Source organism: Athene cunicularia, assembly GCF_003259725.1.
Source record: "Athene cunicularia isolate RWA chromosome 3 unlocalized genomic scaffold, athCun1 chr3_part1, whole genome shotgun sequence".
NCBI classification, from domain to species: domain Eukaryota; kingdom Metazoa; phylum Chordata; class Aves; order Strigiformes; family Strigidae; genus Athene; species Athene cunicularia.
Window position 1 is genome coordinate 850,140 of NW_020799097.1, and position 15,777 is coordinate 865,916.

The following is a 15,777-nucleotide window of genomic DNA, read 5'->3' on the forward strand; positions in this document are numbered from 1 at the left end:
CCCACCGGGCCAACCCTCCCCGCCGGTGGTGGCGAGCGGGACCGGCCGGGGGGGCGAAGGCAGCTCCCCTGTCCTCCACCAAGGTGAGAACCTCTGCCCGCTCTTGGAAGGGGGCACGCTGGGTGCCGGGGGGGAAGGGGGGAGAGCCAAGGGTGGGCAGGCTGGGTGGGTGCGGGATTGGGGCACCCTTTCCCATAGTGGGGGTCCCCTCCCCAGAGCACCCATCCAGTCACCTGCCTGCGGGTGGGTGGCCAGGCAGGGCTTCCCTAGCCCTCCCCATATGTGTGGCAGCGATACTGGGGTGCTCGGGAGCTGTGGAGACGGGAGGGCAGGGGGGTACAGTGCTTCCCACCCTGCTGCCAGCGATGGGAGGTGCCCGGGCTCTGATATCTCTGGGCAGCCTCGGGGTTTGCCCCACAGCAGGGCAGTTCCTGCCTCTCCTGCGCTCAGCGGCCCAGCGCCTGTGGGGATCTTCAGGGGTGTCTGACCACTTGGCTTGGGATCCGAAAGCACTCAGGGGGGCTCGGGGGTGCTGCATAGGGCTGGGACTGTCCCAGGGAGGTGGCAGGGAGCCGCTGATGAGCCAGGGGTACCAGCCTTAGGGCAGGGAGCTGGGGAGAGGTCAGCGTTGGTGGCAGGGACTGAGTGTGGTGGGTCTTGGGGGGGCTCCCCCCCAGTCTTAGCCTGAACCTGCGGCCAGCACAGGGGTGTTTCCAGGGTGAGGTGGCCACTGGGTCCACCAAGTCTGTCGGGGAGGGGACAGCCAGCTGTAGTATCCCATTGCATCTGTCACCTACCCCTCCTTGGTGTCTTTGTGCTGGAGGAAGCCCTGGGGAAGGGGTGACAGCAGGGCTTGTTGGGGTGCAGGAACACCCCAGGAACGGTCCCATTCCCACTCGCAGGCAAAATCACCTCCGAGCGCTCTGCTGGCATCAGCCGCGTGGCGAGGGCAGGGGGGATGCTGCGAGTTCACCTCTGCGCTCCCACAGGTGATCGATCCTCATAGCTGAGCCAAACCCGGGTGTTCACGAGCTTCCCGGCAGCGGGCAGGGAAGGGCGCGTCGGGATACGGCTCATCCTTCGGGATCCGCAGCCCCAATGGGCAGCTCCCAGCCTTGCCCGCACGGGTGAGAACGGGAGCGAGAAGAGCTGCGCAGCAGCAGGCTGCGTGCGGCTGGAGAGCCGCGGGCATCAGAGAGCAGTGCCCACAGGGGATGGGGGGGCTGCACATTCCACGGAGGATGCGAAGGATGGTGGGGGATGCCCACGCAGCTCACACGCACGGGAAACACACCCTCACTTTGCCAGCGAAGCTTCGCACACGCTAGTGAGACACACACAAGTGCCCCAAGTCCCCAAGCTCTGCGTTTCCGTGCCTTCACGCTCAGCTATTATTAATATTTAGCATAAAGGCTCTTTCCAGGCGCTGGGGGCTGGGAAAGCAGCGTCTGAATCATTTTGCTTTTTTGCTGGCAGAGTTATTACTCATGAGGGGTAGACGGAGCTGGGAACCTTTCGTGCAGAGTGTTGCTTGTGTTTCAAATCGCACCGTGCGATACCTGTGTCTCCTCCACTGAGGGATCCTGGCAAGCAGGAGGGGTAAAACCTGATATGGAAGGCACAAAAAATCCCAGGGAGACCTTCCCCTGGGGAACCACAAGGGTAAAATTAGACTTTTTCCATGGAAAATCCCCCCGAGGGGTGGCAATCCCTCTGGCTGGGCTGTTTTTCCCCAGCTGGCCCACAGCTCCCGTGGGACGCAGAGGGACAGCGGCGGTGGCGGCGGTGGCATCGCGGCGAGGCCGTCCTGCTCTGTTTGGGGAAGTGGCTTTGAAGAGGGAACAGGAACACGACGCGTTGGGAGACATGGCTCCCGGCAGCGCTTGGGGAAACCTTGCAGGACTTTTCGTTTTGGGGCACTTTGCTATGTTTCATGTTCAAAAATGGCTAAAAAAAAAAAACTTTCAGCAGAACTGTGGTTCCCGCAGGGAAAAACCCAGCAGCCACATTCTGGAGGGGTGGGGGGGTGTGTGGGGAGGCTTCTCCCTGCTTGTACTCACCAGTAAGGTTAGCTGGTGCGCTGGGCTGGACTGGGATGGCCCCGCTGTGCAGGAGGGTGCCGCGGGGGGAAGGAAGCGCTGCAGGTTTGGGGCGCTGTGAGCGGCTGCGAAGGCCACGGCTCCTCTGAGCAAAGAGCCGCTTGAAGGCAACGAGCGGGGCTCCCCGTGGGGAAAAACCCGACGGTTTTAGGGCGCCACTTCTTCCATGCCGAGCAAGTAGCGCCTCGGATGTGAGCCAAAACGTAACGGGGGAGCCTCAGGCTCCCTCTATGAGGTCCTGCACACCCGGCCACGCCGCACACCCGGCCACGCTGCGCACTGCTGTGTCACACACCTTGCATGTCACACACCTGGCCACGCCGCACAATGTGCCACGCTGCACACTGAGCCACGCTGCACACCCAGCCACGCCGCACACTGATCCACTCTGCACACCCAGCCACGCTGCACACCCAGCCACGCTGCACACTGAGCCACGCTGCACAATGTGCCACGCTGTACACTGAGCCACGCTGCACACCCAGCCACGCTGCACACCCAGCCACGCTGCACACTGAGCCACACTGCACACCCAGCCACGCTGCACACTGAGCCACGCTGCACACTGTGCCATGCTGCACACTGTGCCATGCTGCACACTGAGCCACGCTGCACACTGTGCCATGCTGCACACTGAGCCACGCTGCACACCCGGCCATGCTGCACACTGAGCCACGCTGCACAGAGCCACGCTGCACACCCAGCCACACTGCACACTGAGCCACGCTGCACACCCGGCCACGCTGCACACTGAGCCACGCTGCACACCCAGCTACACGGCACGATGTGCCACACTGCATACCCAACCATGCTGCACGATGCGCCACACCGCACACCCAGTCGCGCTGCACACCTGGCCATGCTGTACACCGTGCCGTATCATACACCCAGCCACACTGCACAGTGTGCCACGCTGCACAAGCTGCGTGATGTGCCACGCCGTACAGCCGGCCACACTGCGCCCTGCTATGTCACACACCTCACCGTGTCACACACCCAGCCATGCCACACGCTGTGCCATGCCGCACACCTTGCCGTATCGCACCCCCAGCCCCCCTGCCCAGCTCCCCCCCTGCGGTCCCTCCTGAAGGAAATCTCCTCTCCCCTTCCCAGGGCCCGTCACTGGGCTCTGCCTGTGCCCCACCTGGAGGTTTTACCTCCCCCCTTCCAGCTGTTGCTGCGCTGGAGCAGGGGAATGCTGTGTGCCAGGGAGGTGGGGAGCCAGGCTGCAGGGCTGGGGGGGCTGATTGGGGCCCCCCTTCCCTGCTCTGACCCACAGCAGGGCACAGGACAGAGGAGAAAGAAGAGGAGGAGGAAAGGGAATTGTCTTCACCCCCCTCTGCTGTGACAGCCAGAGGCAAAATACCTGCCAGGATCTGGCCTGTCCCCATGGGGCCCTGCCGAGGCTGCTTCAAGCAACCGGGGAATTTCCACCTGGCAGAAACCAGGGTGTTTTGCTGCCTGGTTTTATCTCCAGAGGCTGAAGCAGGGAGGGATTTCAGGTGGGAAATCCCCCCCCCCATCCCCAAACCCTTCCCCTTGCAGAGGTTATAGCACGGGATGCTCAGCCCTGGCCCTGGGCAGAGATGGGGTGATGTCAAATGTCGCTGCCTTTCCCCCTCTGGGACCTGCACCCCCTGGGCCCAATTCAGAAGAAAAACTTGAGGTCAAAAACTAGGGACCTGGTACAGAAAAAAGTTTAGAAATCGCCCAGTTTGGGGGAGTTCAAGGGGAATAAACGTCGTGTTTTGGCCTGAGCTGGTGCGTCTGCAGCTCAGGCCAGGCGGGAGGAGAGCTGAAGGCACCTTGGGGTGTCATTTGGTTTATTTTATTATTTCAAACGTTTGTCTTTCTGAGAAAAAGGGCTGAAAACTTTGCAACGGGTAAAAAAAACTTTCAGTTTGGTGGTGAGCCAGTCTTGTGTAAGCACTGGGCAGCAGCGTGCCAGCACGTGCTAGGAGTGACTGACGAGCAAGAAAATAAAATGGTTAATGAAGTGACAGCAGTTCATTTCCCCCAAACGCAGCTGAATTCTCCCGGGAAATGCAAACTTCTCCCCATTCTGCCAACCCATCCAAACCGATGCTCGGGGTTTGGGGCCCGGGGAAGTTGTCGCCGTGCGGGTGTGACTGCAGCCGAGGGCTTTTCCAGGCTGTGGAGAAGCAGCTGGAGCTTGAAATTCCCGGTTGGTGCAGGGGAAGGGCTTGGGGTAAGCGCTGGAGGAGCTGCAGCTTGGCACCCTCCCAGGAAATTTCTGCCAAAAAAGCTACAACCTAGCCAGGAGTTTTGGAAGAGATGAGTTTTTCTTCCTAAAACTAAGATAAGTGGAATTAGTGTAAGCACCCAAAACCAGCGGCAGGGACCCTGATGGGTACCTCAGTGCGGGGGTGCCAGCCGCATCCCAGGGCCAATGCCCTCCCAGCATCACTCATAAGGGGGGTGGGTGGGTGTGTTTCTACCCCAGAACCTCTATTTTCCTTTTCTTTCCCAAAATGAAGCAGGAGCAGCATCTCCCGTGATTCCCACGGGTTGCCTGGCGACCGGGATGCTTAGCGACCAGGACCCACCGGCACACTTCCCGCCGTGCCAAAAATGATGCCGCAAGCCCTCGCCCGCTCCGCTTCCTTCTCCCGCAGAAAGCTTAGGGGGAAATACTCCCACCCTGTTCCTGGGAAGCTGTTTCCCCTCCCCGGGGGGAGGCTTTCAGTGCCACTCATGGGTTATTTTTAGTCTGACACTGTTGTGTGAGCTCGGGTGGTTTGGTTTGGTGGGGGGTGCTGAGCCCTGTCAGCCTGCTCCAGCCCCTTGGCTTGGGGGTGGTGTCTTAGCCCCGTCCTCCTGCATCATCCCAGAGCAAGAAGCATCCCCCAGCACCCCCCCGTGCAACTGCTGTCAAGGGTTTTCAGAGCCCCCAGGCCGGATCTGGGGAGCTCTTCCAGGCTATTAGCACCTTTGACCCTTTGCTTTACACCAACATCACCTCATTCTTGGCTGGAGCAGTGTTGGACCCATTTTTGGTTGCAGATATGCAAGAAAAGAAACACAGACCAAGTGATAGTTATGTTACTAATTTTAAGAATGGAGCCCCAGGATGACCCCCCAGGGCTGTGGGACCTTAGGACAGGCTGGAAACCGGATCTCAGAGCCTGCTGGTGATCCTTTTTGTGTCTGGCACTGCAGGCAGGGGAGTACAAAAACGCAGTTTTGCTGGCTCAGGTGTGAGTTGTTTCTCTCCTGGCATAAAGGATAAGGGATTTTGGGTGGACCCCTCTTCCTGCAAAGCCTGGGGCTGCTCAGTACGGGGGTGTCTTTTCTCCATGTGGCCGTGGGATTGCTCCTGGTTGGAGCAGCGTGGAGAAGCCGACGGCTCTGGCGTGGCAGAGGAGCAAAGCTTAGGCAGCTCTGGCAGGAAGATCTCCTTCAGGATGGAGACCAGGAGGGATCTTTGTAGCAAATCTTGCATCTGAAACCTCAGCAGTCTGCCCTGGGGGGAGGATGCTGTGACACCTCCCCCTGCAGCCACAGGGCCCACAAAATGCTTGGAGGGTGGCTGCAGGGCTTCCCTGCCCAGGGAGGACCTGGCTGGGGGCAGTTAGCAGAGCTCAGGGGGGACATTTTGTCTTCAGGACCAAACACCACATGGACCACGGTCAAAAAAAACCCGAGACTGGGGGTCCCTGAGCCCCCCTGTCTTTTGTACACCCTCATGGGGAGCCTCTCACTGGCATCCTGGCACCTGGGGGACCAGCGTGTGGCAGCTTCTCCCCGAGAAGCCGCCGTCCCCATCTCCCAGTGAGCCGTTCCTCCCCAGATGGTCCTGCCTCATCCCATCCCCGGCTCCGGATAAACAGCGCTGCTCTGCGCCGGGAACACGGAGATCTTTCCCCCGTGCCTGAGTCACCCCCTCCAGCTGAGCTGCTGCGCGTGGGCTTTGACGGCAGCTCTCCGGGCCTTATTTCTAATTCCTCGGGAGCACGTACCGGCCGTCTCACCGGCTGTTTGGGTGCAGCGTCGGAACGGGAGGTGGGGGATGAGGGGGGAGATGAGATGCGGGTCCATGCCCAGTCTTGCACCCAAAACCAACCACAGGGATGTTTGCCCAGTCTGAAAAAAGAGGGGTGTCTGTCTGGGGGAGGCGATAACCCCCCTGCAGGAGACAGGATGAGGGGTCCTGGGCTGCTGTTGTCCAAGATGGGTGTCAGGCAGAAACACGATCAAAGTCTGGGGGATGCTCGTCGTCTGCTGGGGGTGGTTTTGGCTGTCGTGGGGAGCTGCTGCACCCAGGATGGGGGGTGTCAGCGGGAGGGGGTGTTTTGGGGTCCCTCAGCAGAGGCAACAGCACCTCTGTACCTGCTCTAACCCTGCTCCCGGCAGCTCTTTCTCACCAGCCGGAGCCTGTGTCATTTCCTTTGCTTTGCGAAATGCAGGCTTCCTCTGTGGGGACATCACGTGAGGAGCCCTCAGTCCCCAGCCTGCCCCAGCTCTGCCTGCCCTGGGAGGGGGGGACTGGGGGTGGCGGGACGGTCCTTGTACCCCCCAGCCAGCTCCCACCACTGGGCCACGCTCCCTGCTGCCATCCCACCTCACATCCCACCTCTGAGGGCTGTCGTGTCCCACTACTAAGCAGGCAGCATCGAGCGTGTGCCAGGGATGGGTCAGTGTGAAATCCCACAGGAATAAATCCTCGTTGGTGGGAAAGGGGGGAGACATCCAGGACTGGGGGAAGAGGGGATGGTGGCATGTGCAAGGAGACGGGACAGCCAGCATGGCACTCCACAGCAGAGGCTTGGATCTGGCTGGAGTTCAGCTCCCAACCATCGTGGAGCTCCCAGCAGCACCCTGAGGCATATTTTTGTGTTGCCAGCCCAGAACCTGTGGTGGGGAGGCAAAACCCAGATCCTCGTGTCTTCTGGGGACAGGGCTGAGGTGATGGATGGGAGCTGGGCAAGGCAGATTTGGGGTAGATACGGGAAAAGAGAGATAAGACTCGAGTGTGCAGGGGTGCTTGGACCACTGCGGGTCATCTCTTGGAGGGCACCCATCCCTGCTCCCAGTTCCATGGTGGAAACTCACTGGTTTCAGTCTGGAGTGTGGGGCTGTAGGTGCCAAACAGTGAGATCCTGTCTGTTCCTCCGGGGAACCGGAGCAATAAATAGTGAGTCATTTAAATACCTGCATAGATAGGGGAAGGGCCTGGGGCAGAGCAGGCAGCCCTGCCTGCTGGGGCCCTGCCTGCACTGTCCCCTGCCATTGAGGAATGTGGCTCCCCGGGGTCACTCAGGCTGGGCTGGGGTCCCCACATTGACAGGGTTGCCCCCGGGGCTGCATTTTCCTTGACTGGAGCTGGGATCCCACTCGGGGGCCACCGAGAGAAGAGGCAGGATGGTTTGGGGTGGGATGCACTGGGTCCTGGCGTGAGGGATGATGGAGCCCGGGGGCTGGGCTGGCAGCCAGAGACCCTCCTGGGTGGCCCAGGTAAGACACAGGTCACCGTTGTCCCCGTCCCTTTCTTCCTGCCCCCCCCCCCCCAGCACAGACGCTTTGGGGTTGCGGCGTCACCCAGTGGCACCTGGGCTTTGGGGTTCGCAGGGGAGGGGGGATGCGAGCTGCCTGCTCTGCCTGCTCTGCCTGCTGCCTGCATCCGCTTCCCCCACACCAGGACCACCCAAACTGGTCTCCCGGGCTGAGTGAGCTGTGCCTCAGTTTCCCCATCTGTAGGATGGGCTCGAGCAGCCGCTCGCGGCACGTGCGTGAGCGTGCCTGCGCGTGGGCCCTGCCTGCCCGCCTGCCTGCCTGGGTGCTATGCAAATGCCTCTGCGCACACTTGTCAGCCGCAGCAGGAAGCGCCGGCTCCGTCAGCGCGAGCTCGGTGTGGGGACAGAGGGGACGGCCGCTTCTCCGTAAGTGCCTCTTGCCTCCTGCTCCCCCTTCCCCTGCGTGCCTGGGTGCCCCGGGGTGCGGCGGTGGGACCCTGACCCTTCACCTGGAGGAGGTGAGCGGAGGGCTGAGCACATGCCAACTCGTCACACCCAGGCGGGGAGGGGGCTCGGCGGGGTTTCAGCCTGTCCCTGGTGGGGCAGGATGAGGCCGTGGCTCTCAGCCCAGGTGTGTCTGGAGCTCGGGGTAGGGCTGAAGGAAACAACACCCGGGGCACCAAAACTTTTCCAAGAGCGTGGGAGTGACCGGAAAAACTTCCTGGTCCGGGGCCGTGCTGGGGCGCAGGCCGGGAGGTGGCTCTAAGCCTCTACGGGGCCCTTCTGGGGTGTCACCCACAGGAGAAGGACAATGGGGACTTCTGGGGGGGCCACCCAGGCTGCAGCAAAGGGATGGTTGTGGCAGTGGCAGCGGTGTGCATTCTCGGTTTCATTTCGTGGGTTCCTCTGTTCCTGCGTGCCCTGCCGGGGCTGCGTCATGGGATGTGTCCCATGGGAGCCTGGCTCTGTCCCCAGCGGGGACAACCCCGTGGGACGCATCCCCACGCCTGAGGGGAGGAGAGTGGGCAGGGGGTGGTGGTAGAGGGGGCTCGGGCTGTGGCCACGGGCCCTGGGGATGTGTCCCCTGGGTGCTGCACACCCGCGGTGCAGGCAGGGTGCAGGCACTGCCTTCACTGCTCCTCCTGCCTTCAATTTGAATGGGCATCTTGGCCCACGGGGGGGCTGCGAGACTGTGGGGTGCTCGGTTGGAGGGGACGGAGCCGTCCCTCGCGTCCGTGCTGGGCTTGAGGGGACATGGAAATGTGGGATGTGTCCTGGTTTGTGCTGGCTGCGGCCAGCCCTGGCCTGCTCAGGGGCAGCGGGACTCTCTCTGTGGGATGTTTTCTGTGGGATTTTATCGGCGGGATGTTTTCTGTGGGATGCTCTCTGCAGCCCGCTCCCCAGCAGCATCTCTCTGATATCAGGGTAGGGACATGGAGGGGACATCCAGCCCGGGTCCTGGCTCCATGGGTTCCCTGGGTGTGAGGAGATACGTTGTGGGAATGGGGCTGGCGGAAGAAAGCAGAAAACAAAGGGAGGAAAAAAAAAAGAGCCAAAGCACAATGTTTTTGGTCTGTGTGCCCTGAGAAGTACCGGCGTGCTTCCTAAGTCACCATCACCCCTCTCAACCGAGAGCTGAGCTCCCCCTCCCCAGGGGCTGGCTCAGGCCGTCACCCCCACCCCACCACCTCCTTGGAACCCAGAGGACACAGGGTTCACTTTTTAGCTATTTAGCAGAGGATATTTTTATTTTAGATATTTCTGAGAGGTGAAGCTCTTCAGGTACCCGCCTCTCCTGCAGCACAGTGAGGGCTGTAGCGAAGCCTGAAGCAAAGCATCTCTGCTCTTGCTGCCGAGCTGGGACGGGGCTTTGCTGGTTTTACTTGACCCTGTGGCTGGCTGAACCTGGTTGAGTGGGAAACCCTTGTCCAGCACAGCCTGATGCTTGTCAGCCACAGCGCAGATGGGGTCTGCAGGCTGGTGTCACTCAGACACGGAGCATCCATGATACCACTTGCAGGGATGGACTCAGCTTCCCCGGCGTGGCTGTAGGTTCAACTCACTGAGAGGACATTGCAGAGAGGCCAGGGCTGGGCTCTGCTCCCAGGGGATCAGGGACAGGACAAGAGGGAACGGCTGGAAACTGCCCCAGGGGAGGGTCAGGCTGGGCAGGAGGAGAAAATGTTTCCCAGCAAGAGTGGTGCGAGAGTGGAACAGGCTGCCCAGGGAGGGGGGAGTCCCCATCCCTGGGGGGGTTTCAGGGCCGTTGGGATGAGCTGTGGGGGATGTGGGGTAGGGGAGAACTGTGTAGAGTCGGGCTGAGGGTTGGACTCGATGATCCCGAGGGGCTTTTCCAGCCTGAAGGATTCTGGGATTCTGTGACGGGGGGATGCTCTGCTTGTCCCCACTTCATCCAGGCCTTGCAGCCCCCATGAGAAGGGGACGTGCCTAATAAAGGTGCATCACCTGCAGAGAGCTGGCTGGAGAAATGTTCTGCAAAGGATGTGGCTTGCTGCAAAGTCCTCCCGGTGCAGCCTGAGATGCTGCTGCGGGGGAAAGAAAAAAAGAAACAAACCCTAAACCCGCTGTGAAAATGCACGTGAACTCACGTGCGTGTGCCCACGGCCGGGCTCGCGGCCGGCCCGTGAATATTGCAGCAGCCCAGCGCTGTCGTAGCAGTTCTCCATCGAGATTATGGTGCCTCTTTCCTCGTTCCCTTGGAGAAACCTGGAAAACAAAGTCTGGGGCCGTCCACGCATTGCACCGCTGCCAGCGAAACCTTTTGTACGGACCTGAAAGTGCCAGGCTACGCCGCGCGTATTTTTAGGCCCAGTGAGTCAGGAGAGTTGCTTTAAAAAGACGAAGCTCGCGGGAGGCAGCACACAGCGTCCCGCTAAGCGCGCACGGGGCTGTAATTACAGCGAAGCCGCCTCTAAGCGCTGTGAAAATGATGGTGCAGATCCCAGCGAGGAAGGAGAAATGGGGAAACGGGGAAAGAAAACTCGGCAAGCGGCCTCGGGAAGGGCTCCGGCCGGCAGCTCCTCGCTGCATGTTTTTCTTGCCACCCCCGTGCTGCAGGTGTGTGGTTTTGCAGAGGCTGGGGGGGGGAAGCTCGTGGCGTGGGGCAGAGCCTCCCCCCAAGCCCTGCGAGGGTGACAGTGGCCTGTCCTTGCTGTCGTGTGTGTGTGTGTGTGTGTGTCCCAAAATTGGTGCTGCCGGGGGTCCCTGCGAGCTGCGCCGGTGCCAAGGCAGCCAGCAGCGAGTTTTGGGGAGACAAGGGATGCTCTGAGCCCCTTTGTTGCCATATTTGAGGCTGTCTCAGCTGTCTGACCCCCGTGGGCATCGGGGGGGACCCTCAGCCCCACACATGGGGGTGTATGGGACATCCTGCATCCCACCCCCTGCAGCACCTTCTGTTGCTCCTCACCCCGTTTACCTTCACCAGGCAGAACTGGGGAGACCCTCAGAGCACCCCAGCCCCTTCCCAGCCCCTCCAGCCCTGCCAGGAACCTCCCCCCCACACCTGCCAGAGCCATGCCGGGACCTTTCCGTGTGGTAAATCCGGAGTGACACACGTGAGAGCTGCAACGCTGCAGTTCGCAAACAGCTTCTTGGCTGTTTAATCAGTAACTTGAGGCCTGGGCTCAGCCGGGGTTCCAGCTCAGAAGCAGCCTAGTAGGTAAACTTCCACTTTTTTTTTTTTTTTTTTTTTTTTTTTTTTTAAATTTCACACCCAAAAAACCTGCATTTTGGAGGAAGTCCTTGCAAACATGGATTTATCCCATGCATCCAGCTGTGCTGGCTGGGCTTTTTTTGCTCGCTCAGGCTCTGTGCAAGGCTCCCTGCTCTCCTGGGAAGCTGGTGGCCAAGCTGAGACAAACACCTTTGCTCGTAGTGCGTTATGTGAGCTGAGTTTGCCCAGCCTCAGCCCAGGTGCATGCCCAGAGAGGTGGAGAAATCAACTCAGAGCAAACCCTCTTCCGTGCCAGCCCTGCCCGACTTGCAACCTAAAAGCCACGTGAAGAGAGAAATTTTGGATCCATTCGGATCATCCAAGACCCACATACCCTGTTAAATGGTTTTTTTTTTAGCAAAGGGAAAACTCAAGCCACTTCCCTTCTGTCTCAAATGACATTTTTCATCCCCTCAGGGTTTTATCACCTCTAAAAATAAAATAGCAAATCAATAGAAACCACTATCGCCCTTCCAGGGGAGAAGGAACCCGTCTTGCTTGCCCCGTTTTGCTTTTTTATTGTTTTTTTTGCAAAGCTGTCTGCCAAATCCATCTCGGTTGGGAGGTCACATTGTTGAACCACAGTGGCAGCTGCAGGTACCTGCGCTGGGAAACTGCAGCCTGAACCTTTCACCCGGGTTTCGTGGAGGGGAGAAAATGGTGAGTGCTGGGGACACTGAGATCTGGAGGTGACAGGGACACAGAGATATTGCTCTGGAGGTGGCAAGGACACAGAGGTCTTGCTCTGGAGGTGGCGAGGACACAGTTCTTGCTCTGGAGCTGACAGGGACACAGGCATTGCTCTGGAGGTGACAGGGACACAGAGGCATTGCTCTGGAGGTGACAGGGACACAGAGGCATTGCTCTGGAGGTGACAGGGACATGGAGTTATTGCTCTGGAGGTGGTGGGACACAGAGGTCTTGATCTGGAGGTGATGGGGACACAGTTATTGCTCTGGAGGTGACAAGGACACGGAGATATTGCTCTGGAGGTGGTAGGACACAATTATTGCTCTGGAGGTGACAAGGACACAAGGCTGTCCTTGGATGAGCTGGGCTTGGGGTCCCATGGCACCCAGTGGCCGTGCATGGCCAGGACCCTGTAGCAGGAGGGGGGACACCGTTTGTCTCTCTGTTTTCTCTCTCCATCTCCGCCATCTCCACGTCTCTGTCCCTTTCCTCCTTCCCTTCCCCACCCACCCCAGGGTGTCCCCCTTTCCTCTCCCACTCCCATCCCCCCGACCCTCTCCCCACCCTGCAGGGTGACCCCTCACCTTGTCCCCAGGGTCCCCCCCCGCCAGCGCGGTCTCTCTCCCGCAGGGAAGGGATGCTCAGCTCCTAGCACCCCAGGTGTGGTGAGGATGTCAGCCATCCCCGACACGCTGGGTCGGCCCCGGAGCAGCTCCTCCCGCAGCCTGGCCGGGACGTTGGAGGCCACCCTGGGCATGGGGACGTTGGAGATGGACAAGGAGGAGATGCGCATCCTCAAGGTCTGCTTCTACAGCAACAGCTTCAACATGGGCAAGAACTTCAAGCTGGTGAAGTGCCCCGTGACGACGGAGATACGGGTACATGGGCAGGGGGTGGACAGGGCAGGGGTGGACGGGCTGTTTTGTCCCCCCAGCATCAGCTCTACCTTCCTTCCAGACATGCTTTCCCATGATGTGGTTCCCCCCAGGGCCCCGTGGCTGAGAAGCACCAAAACCTGGAAAGCGGGGAGAAAATGTGGCCATCTCTGGTGGCCCGGGGAGTGGGGTTGGGGAGGGCAAGGGGTTCATTGGCCCCGCTGCCAGTTCCTGCAGCGAGGATCAGCCCCAACGAGTTGCTGCTGGTTCCCTTCACGGGCAGCAGAGAGGAGTTTTGGGTTCATCTCACCCTGGAGAAGACAACCCCGGGCACAACAATGCAGGGAGCAGTGGGAGGAGGCCAGAGGACAGGTGGGAGGCTGGGTCCCCACCTTGCCTCCATCCCTCAGTGGTGAGGGAGCCCTCAGCATTTCCCCTGGCCACGTTGCGATGTCACTGCCTGCCTGGGTGGCTTTGCCACCTCGAGATACCCCAGGGGTGCACCCAGCTCTGGGGCCAGTGGCACCTCTTTCTCTCTTGCCCTCTCTTGGGAGGACAGCGAAGGTGATATTGGTGCCTTTCCATTATGGACGTGGTGGCTTTGGGCTGGAAATGTGCTCCTCACCCTTCCTACCAGCCCAGGGAAAGACGTGTGGGTGCTGGGGACCTGCCAGCCAGCAGCAGCCCTGCCCTTGGGTGCTGCTGGGTTGGTGTCCTCAGGAGAGATGCACGTCCTGGGTGCAAGGGGTGATGCTGTGCCTTCTCCTGGGGCAAGTCCTCAGGTCGCTGCGCTGCAGGGAAGTCACAGGGAGGCGACCAAAGGACAGCTGAGCTGGGGATTGCTCCTCAACTGGTGGCTCATGGAGGGGAACAGGGCTGTCCCCCTCCCCCCAAGTCCTGGAGGAGGTTGTGGGCATAGCAGAAGGTTTCAGAGGAGTGGTGGAAGCAGGAGAGGACTCGTCAGGCTGGGAAGCAGATGCCTGAGGAGGGGAAACGCAAGCAAAGCTGTGAAATGGCCACGGAATGCCACAAAATGGCAACAGTCCTGCTGTCCCCAAGGCGGGCGTGGAGGCGCAGCCAGCAGGACACAGGAGCAGGCCGGAGGTGGTCACTCCTCACCGGGGACAGCTTGGCAACCGGTTGTGTCAACAGCCATCAGCTTTTCGTTGGCTTTTTGGCTACCAGAGTGAGAGCGGAAGCCTGGCAGGGTCCTGTTCTGGGGCAGGAGAAACCAGCTGTGCTGCAAGCTCACCGGCCACAAGGATCTCTGCTTTGCTGTCTGCTCATAGCTGAGGCTGTGCATCAGGTGTAGCTCAGCTGAAGCATAAGGAAGGGTGGAAATGACCCAGCTGGGCTTTTATCCCCGACCAGAACAGCTCTGGGAGGTTGGATGAGATATGTTCAGGCTGTGGGTTGTTGCAGAGCAAGCTGGAGGCACCTTTGGAGGCTCCACATGGGGAGCACTGGGGCTGATGGCTGTGCCTGGGGCTGGGTTTTTGCTCCCGGGACATTTGTATTGTGGCTGTGCTGTATTTCCTCCTCGTTTTCCTGCTCTCAGGAGCCTGGCGGGGGCTGCTCAGCTCACAGCCCTGCTTCTTTCCACCCCAGGAGGTGATCAGGTCCATCCTGGTGAGCGGCCGCATTGGGCCTGACATCAAGCTGGCTGAATGCTACGGGCTCCGCCTGAAGCACGTCAAGTCGGACGAGATCCACTGGCTGCACCCGGACCTGACAGTGGGCGAAGTGCAGGAGAAATACGAGTGCCTGCACCTGGAGGCTGAGTGGAGGTAGGACCCTCTCCCTGTCCCCAAACCCCCCGCTGGGAACAACTGAGCCCCGTGAGAGGAAGGTCCTACAGCATGGTCCTCACTGAGGGGCCCTCCCGGCGCCAGGTACGACCTCCAGATCCGCTATCTGCCAGAGGATTTCATGGAGCGCTTCAAAGAGGACAGGACCACCTTGCTCTACTTCTACCAGCAGGTCAGAGGGGGCCCTGGGGGTCTCCAAGCCCCAGCTGGGTCTGCTCCCCAGCCACCCCGATCCACCCCCTCAGCTCCAGGAGGGTGTTTCTGCCTCTCCGGTTCAGAAAATCTGATTCCCAGGAGCCCCAAGATCTCACAGCCCCTTTACTCCCACCCTGGGGAGCCCCCGTGGTCCCGTCCCGCTGCTGGGGCTGCGCATCCCCCTCAGAGATGGGCCCAGCCCCTGACCCCGGCTCCTGCTCCTGTGGCAGCCCAGCGCGGGGATGCGGGAGGGTGTGGACCCTGCAAGCATCCCCTGCGAGCTTCCCCATGAGCATCCCTGCACGTATGCCCTGCGTGCATCCCTTCACACATCCCCTGTGCACATACTTGCACGCATCCCCTGCGAGCATCCCTGCACGCATCCCCTTCCCACATCCCTTGTGAGCGTCCCTTGTGTGCATCCCCTGCACACATCCCCATGCCCATCCCCTGCGAGCATCCCGTCTCCCTTCAGCATCCCCCTGCGAGCATCCCTGTGCGCATCCCCCGCACACATCCCCTGCGAGCATCCCTGCACACATCCCCTGCGAGCATCCCGACAGCATCCCCTGAGCACCCCTGTGCATATCTCTGTGCACGCCGCCTGTGAGCATCCCTGCGAGCATCCCTTCACACATCCCTGCGTGTGTCTCCTGTGTGCATCCCCGTGAGCATCCCCTGCACACATCCCCTGCTCTCAGCCCTGCTCACACCCCCGCACATGTCCCCTCTGCCCCCTGACCTCCCCTCTCCCTGGCAGCTCCGCAGCGAGTACATGCAGAACTTCGCCAGCAAGGTGAGCGAGGGCATGGCCCTGCAGCTGGGCTGCCTCGAGCTCAGGTACGTCCGTACGTCCGTCCTGGCCCCTCTGCTGCCACAGGGGGCTGGGGCAGTGTGCTTGGG

General features: G+C 60.6%; 1 protein-coding gene across 7 annotated transcripts in view; it reads left to right on the forward strand.

The window, feature by feature from the left end:
• Nucleotides 1–42: 42 nt before the first annotated feature.
• PTK2B (protein tyrosine kinase 2 beta) overlaps nt 43–15,777 on the forward strand; it is a 29,655-nt gene continuing 13,920 nt past the window's right edge. The window contains exons 1-5 of one of the 7 annotated variants that reach the window (XM_026845425.1): nt 43–83; nt 12,627–12,874; nt 14,480–14,658; nt 14,764–14,851; nt 15,635–15,714. In XM_026845425.1, the coding sequence (XP_026701226.1) occupies nt 12,668–12,874; nt 14,480–14,658; nt 14,764–14,851; nt 15,635–15,714 (554 nt within the window). In that variant the 5' untranslated portion in view covers nt 43–83; nt 12,627–12,667. Of the gene's footprint in view, nt 84–7,981; nt 8,000–11,641; nt 11,967–12,626; nt 12,875–14,479; nt 14,659–14,763; nt 14,852–15,323; nt 15,715–15,777 lie in introns of those variants that run through there. The other 6 variants (XM_026845426.1, XM_026845429.1, XM_026845430.1 and 3 more) reach the window with 6 other exon arrangements.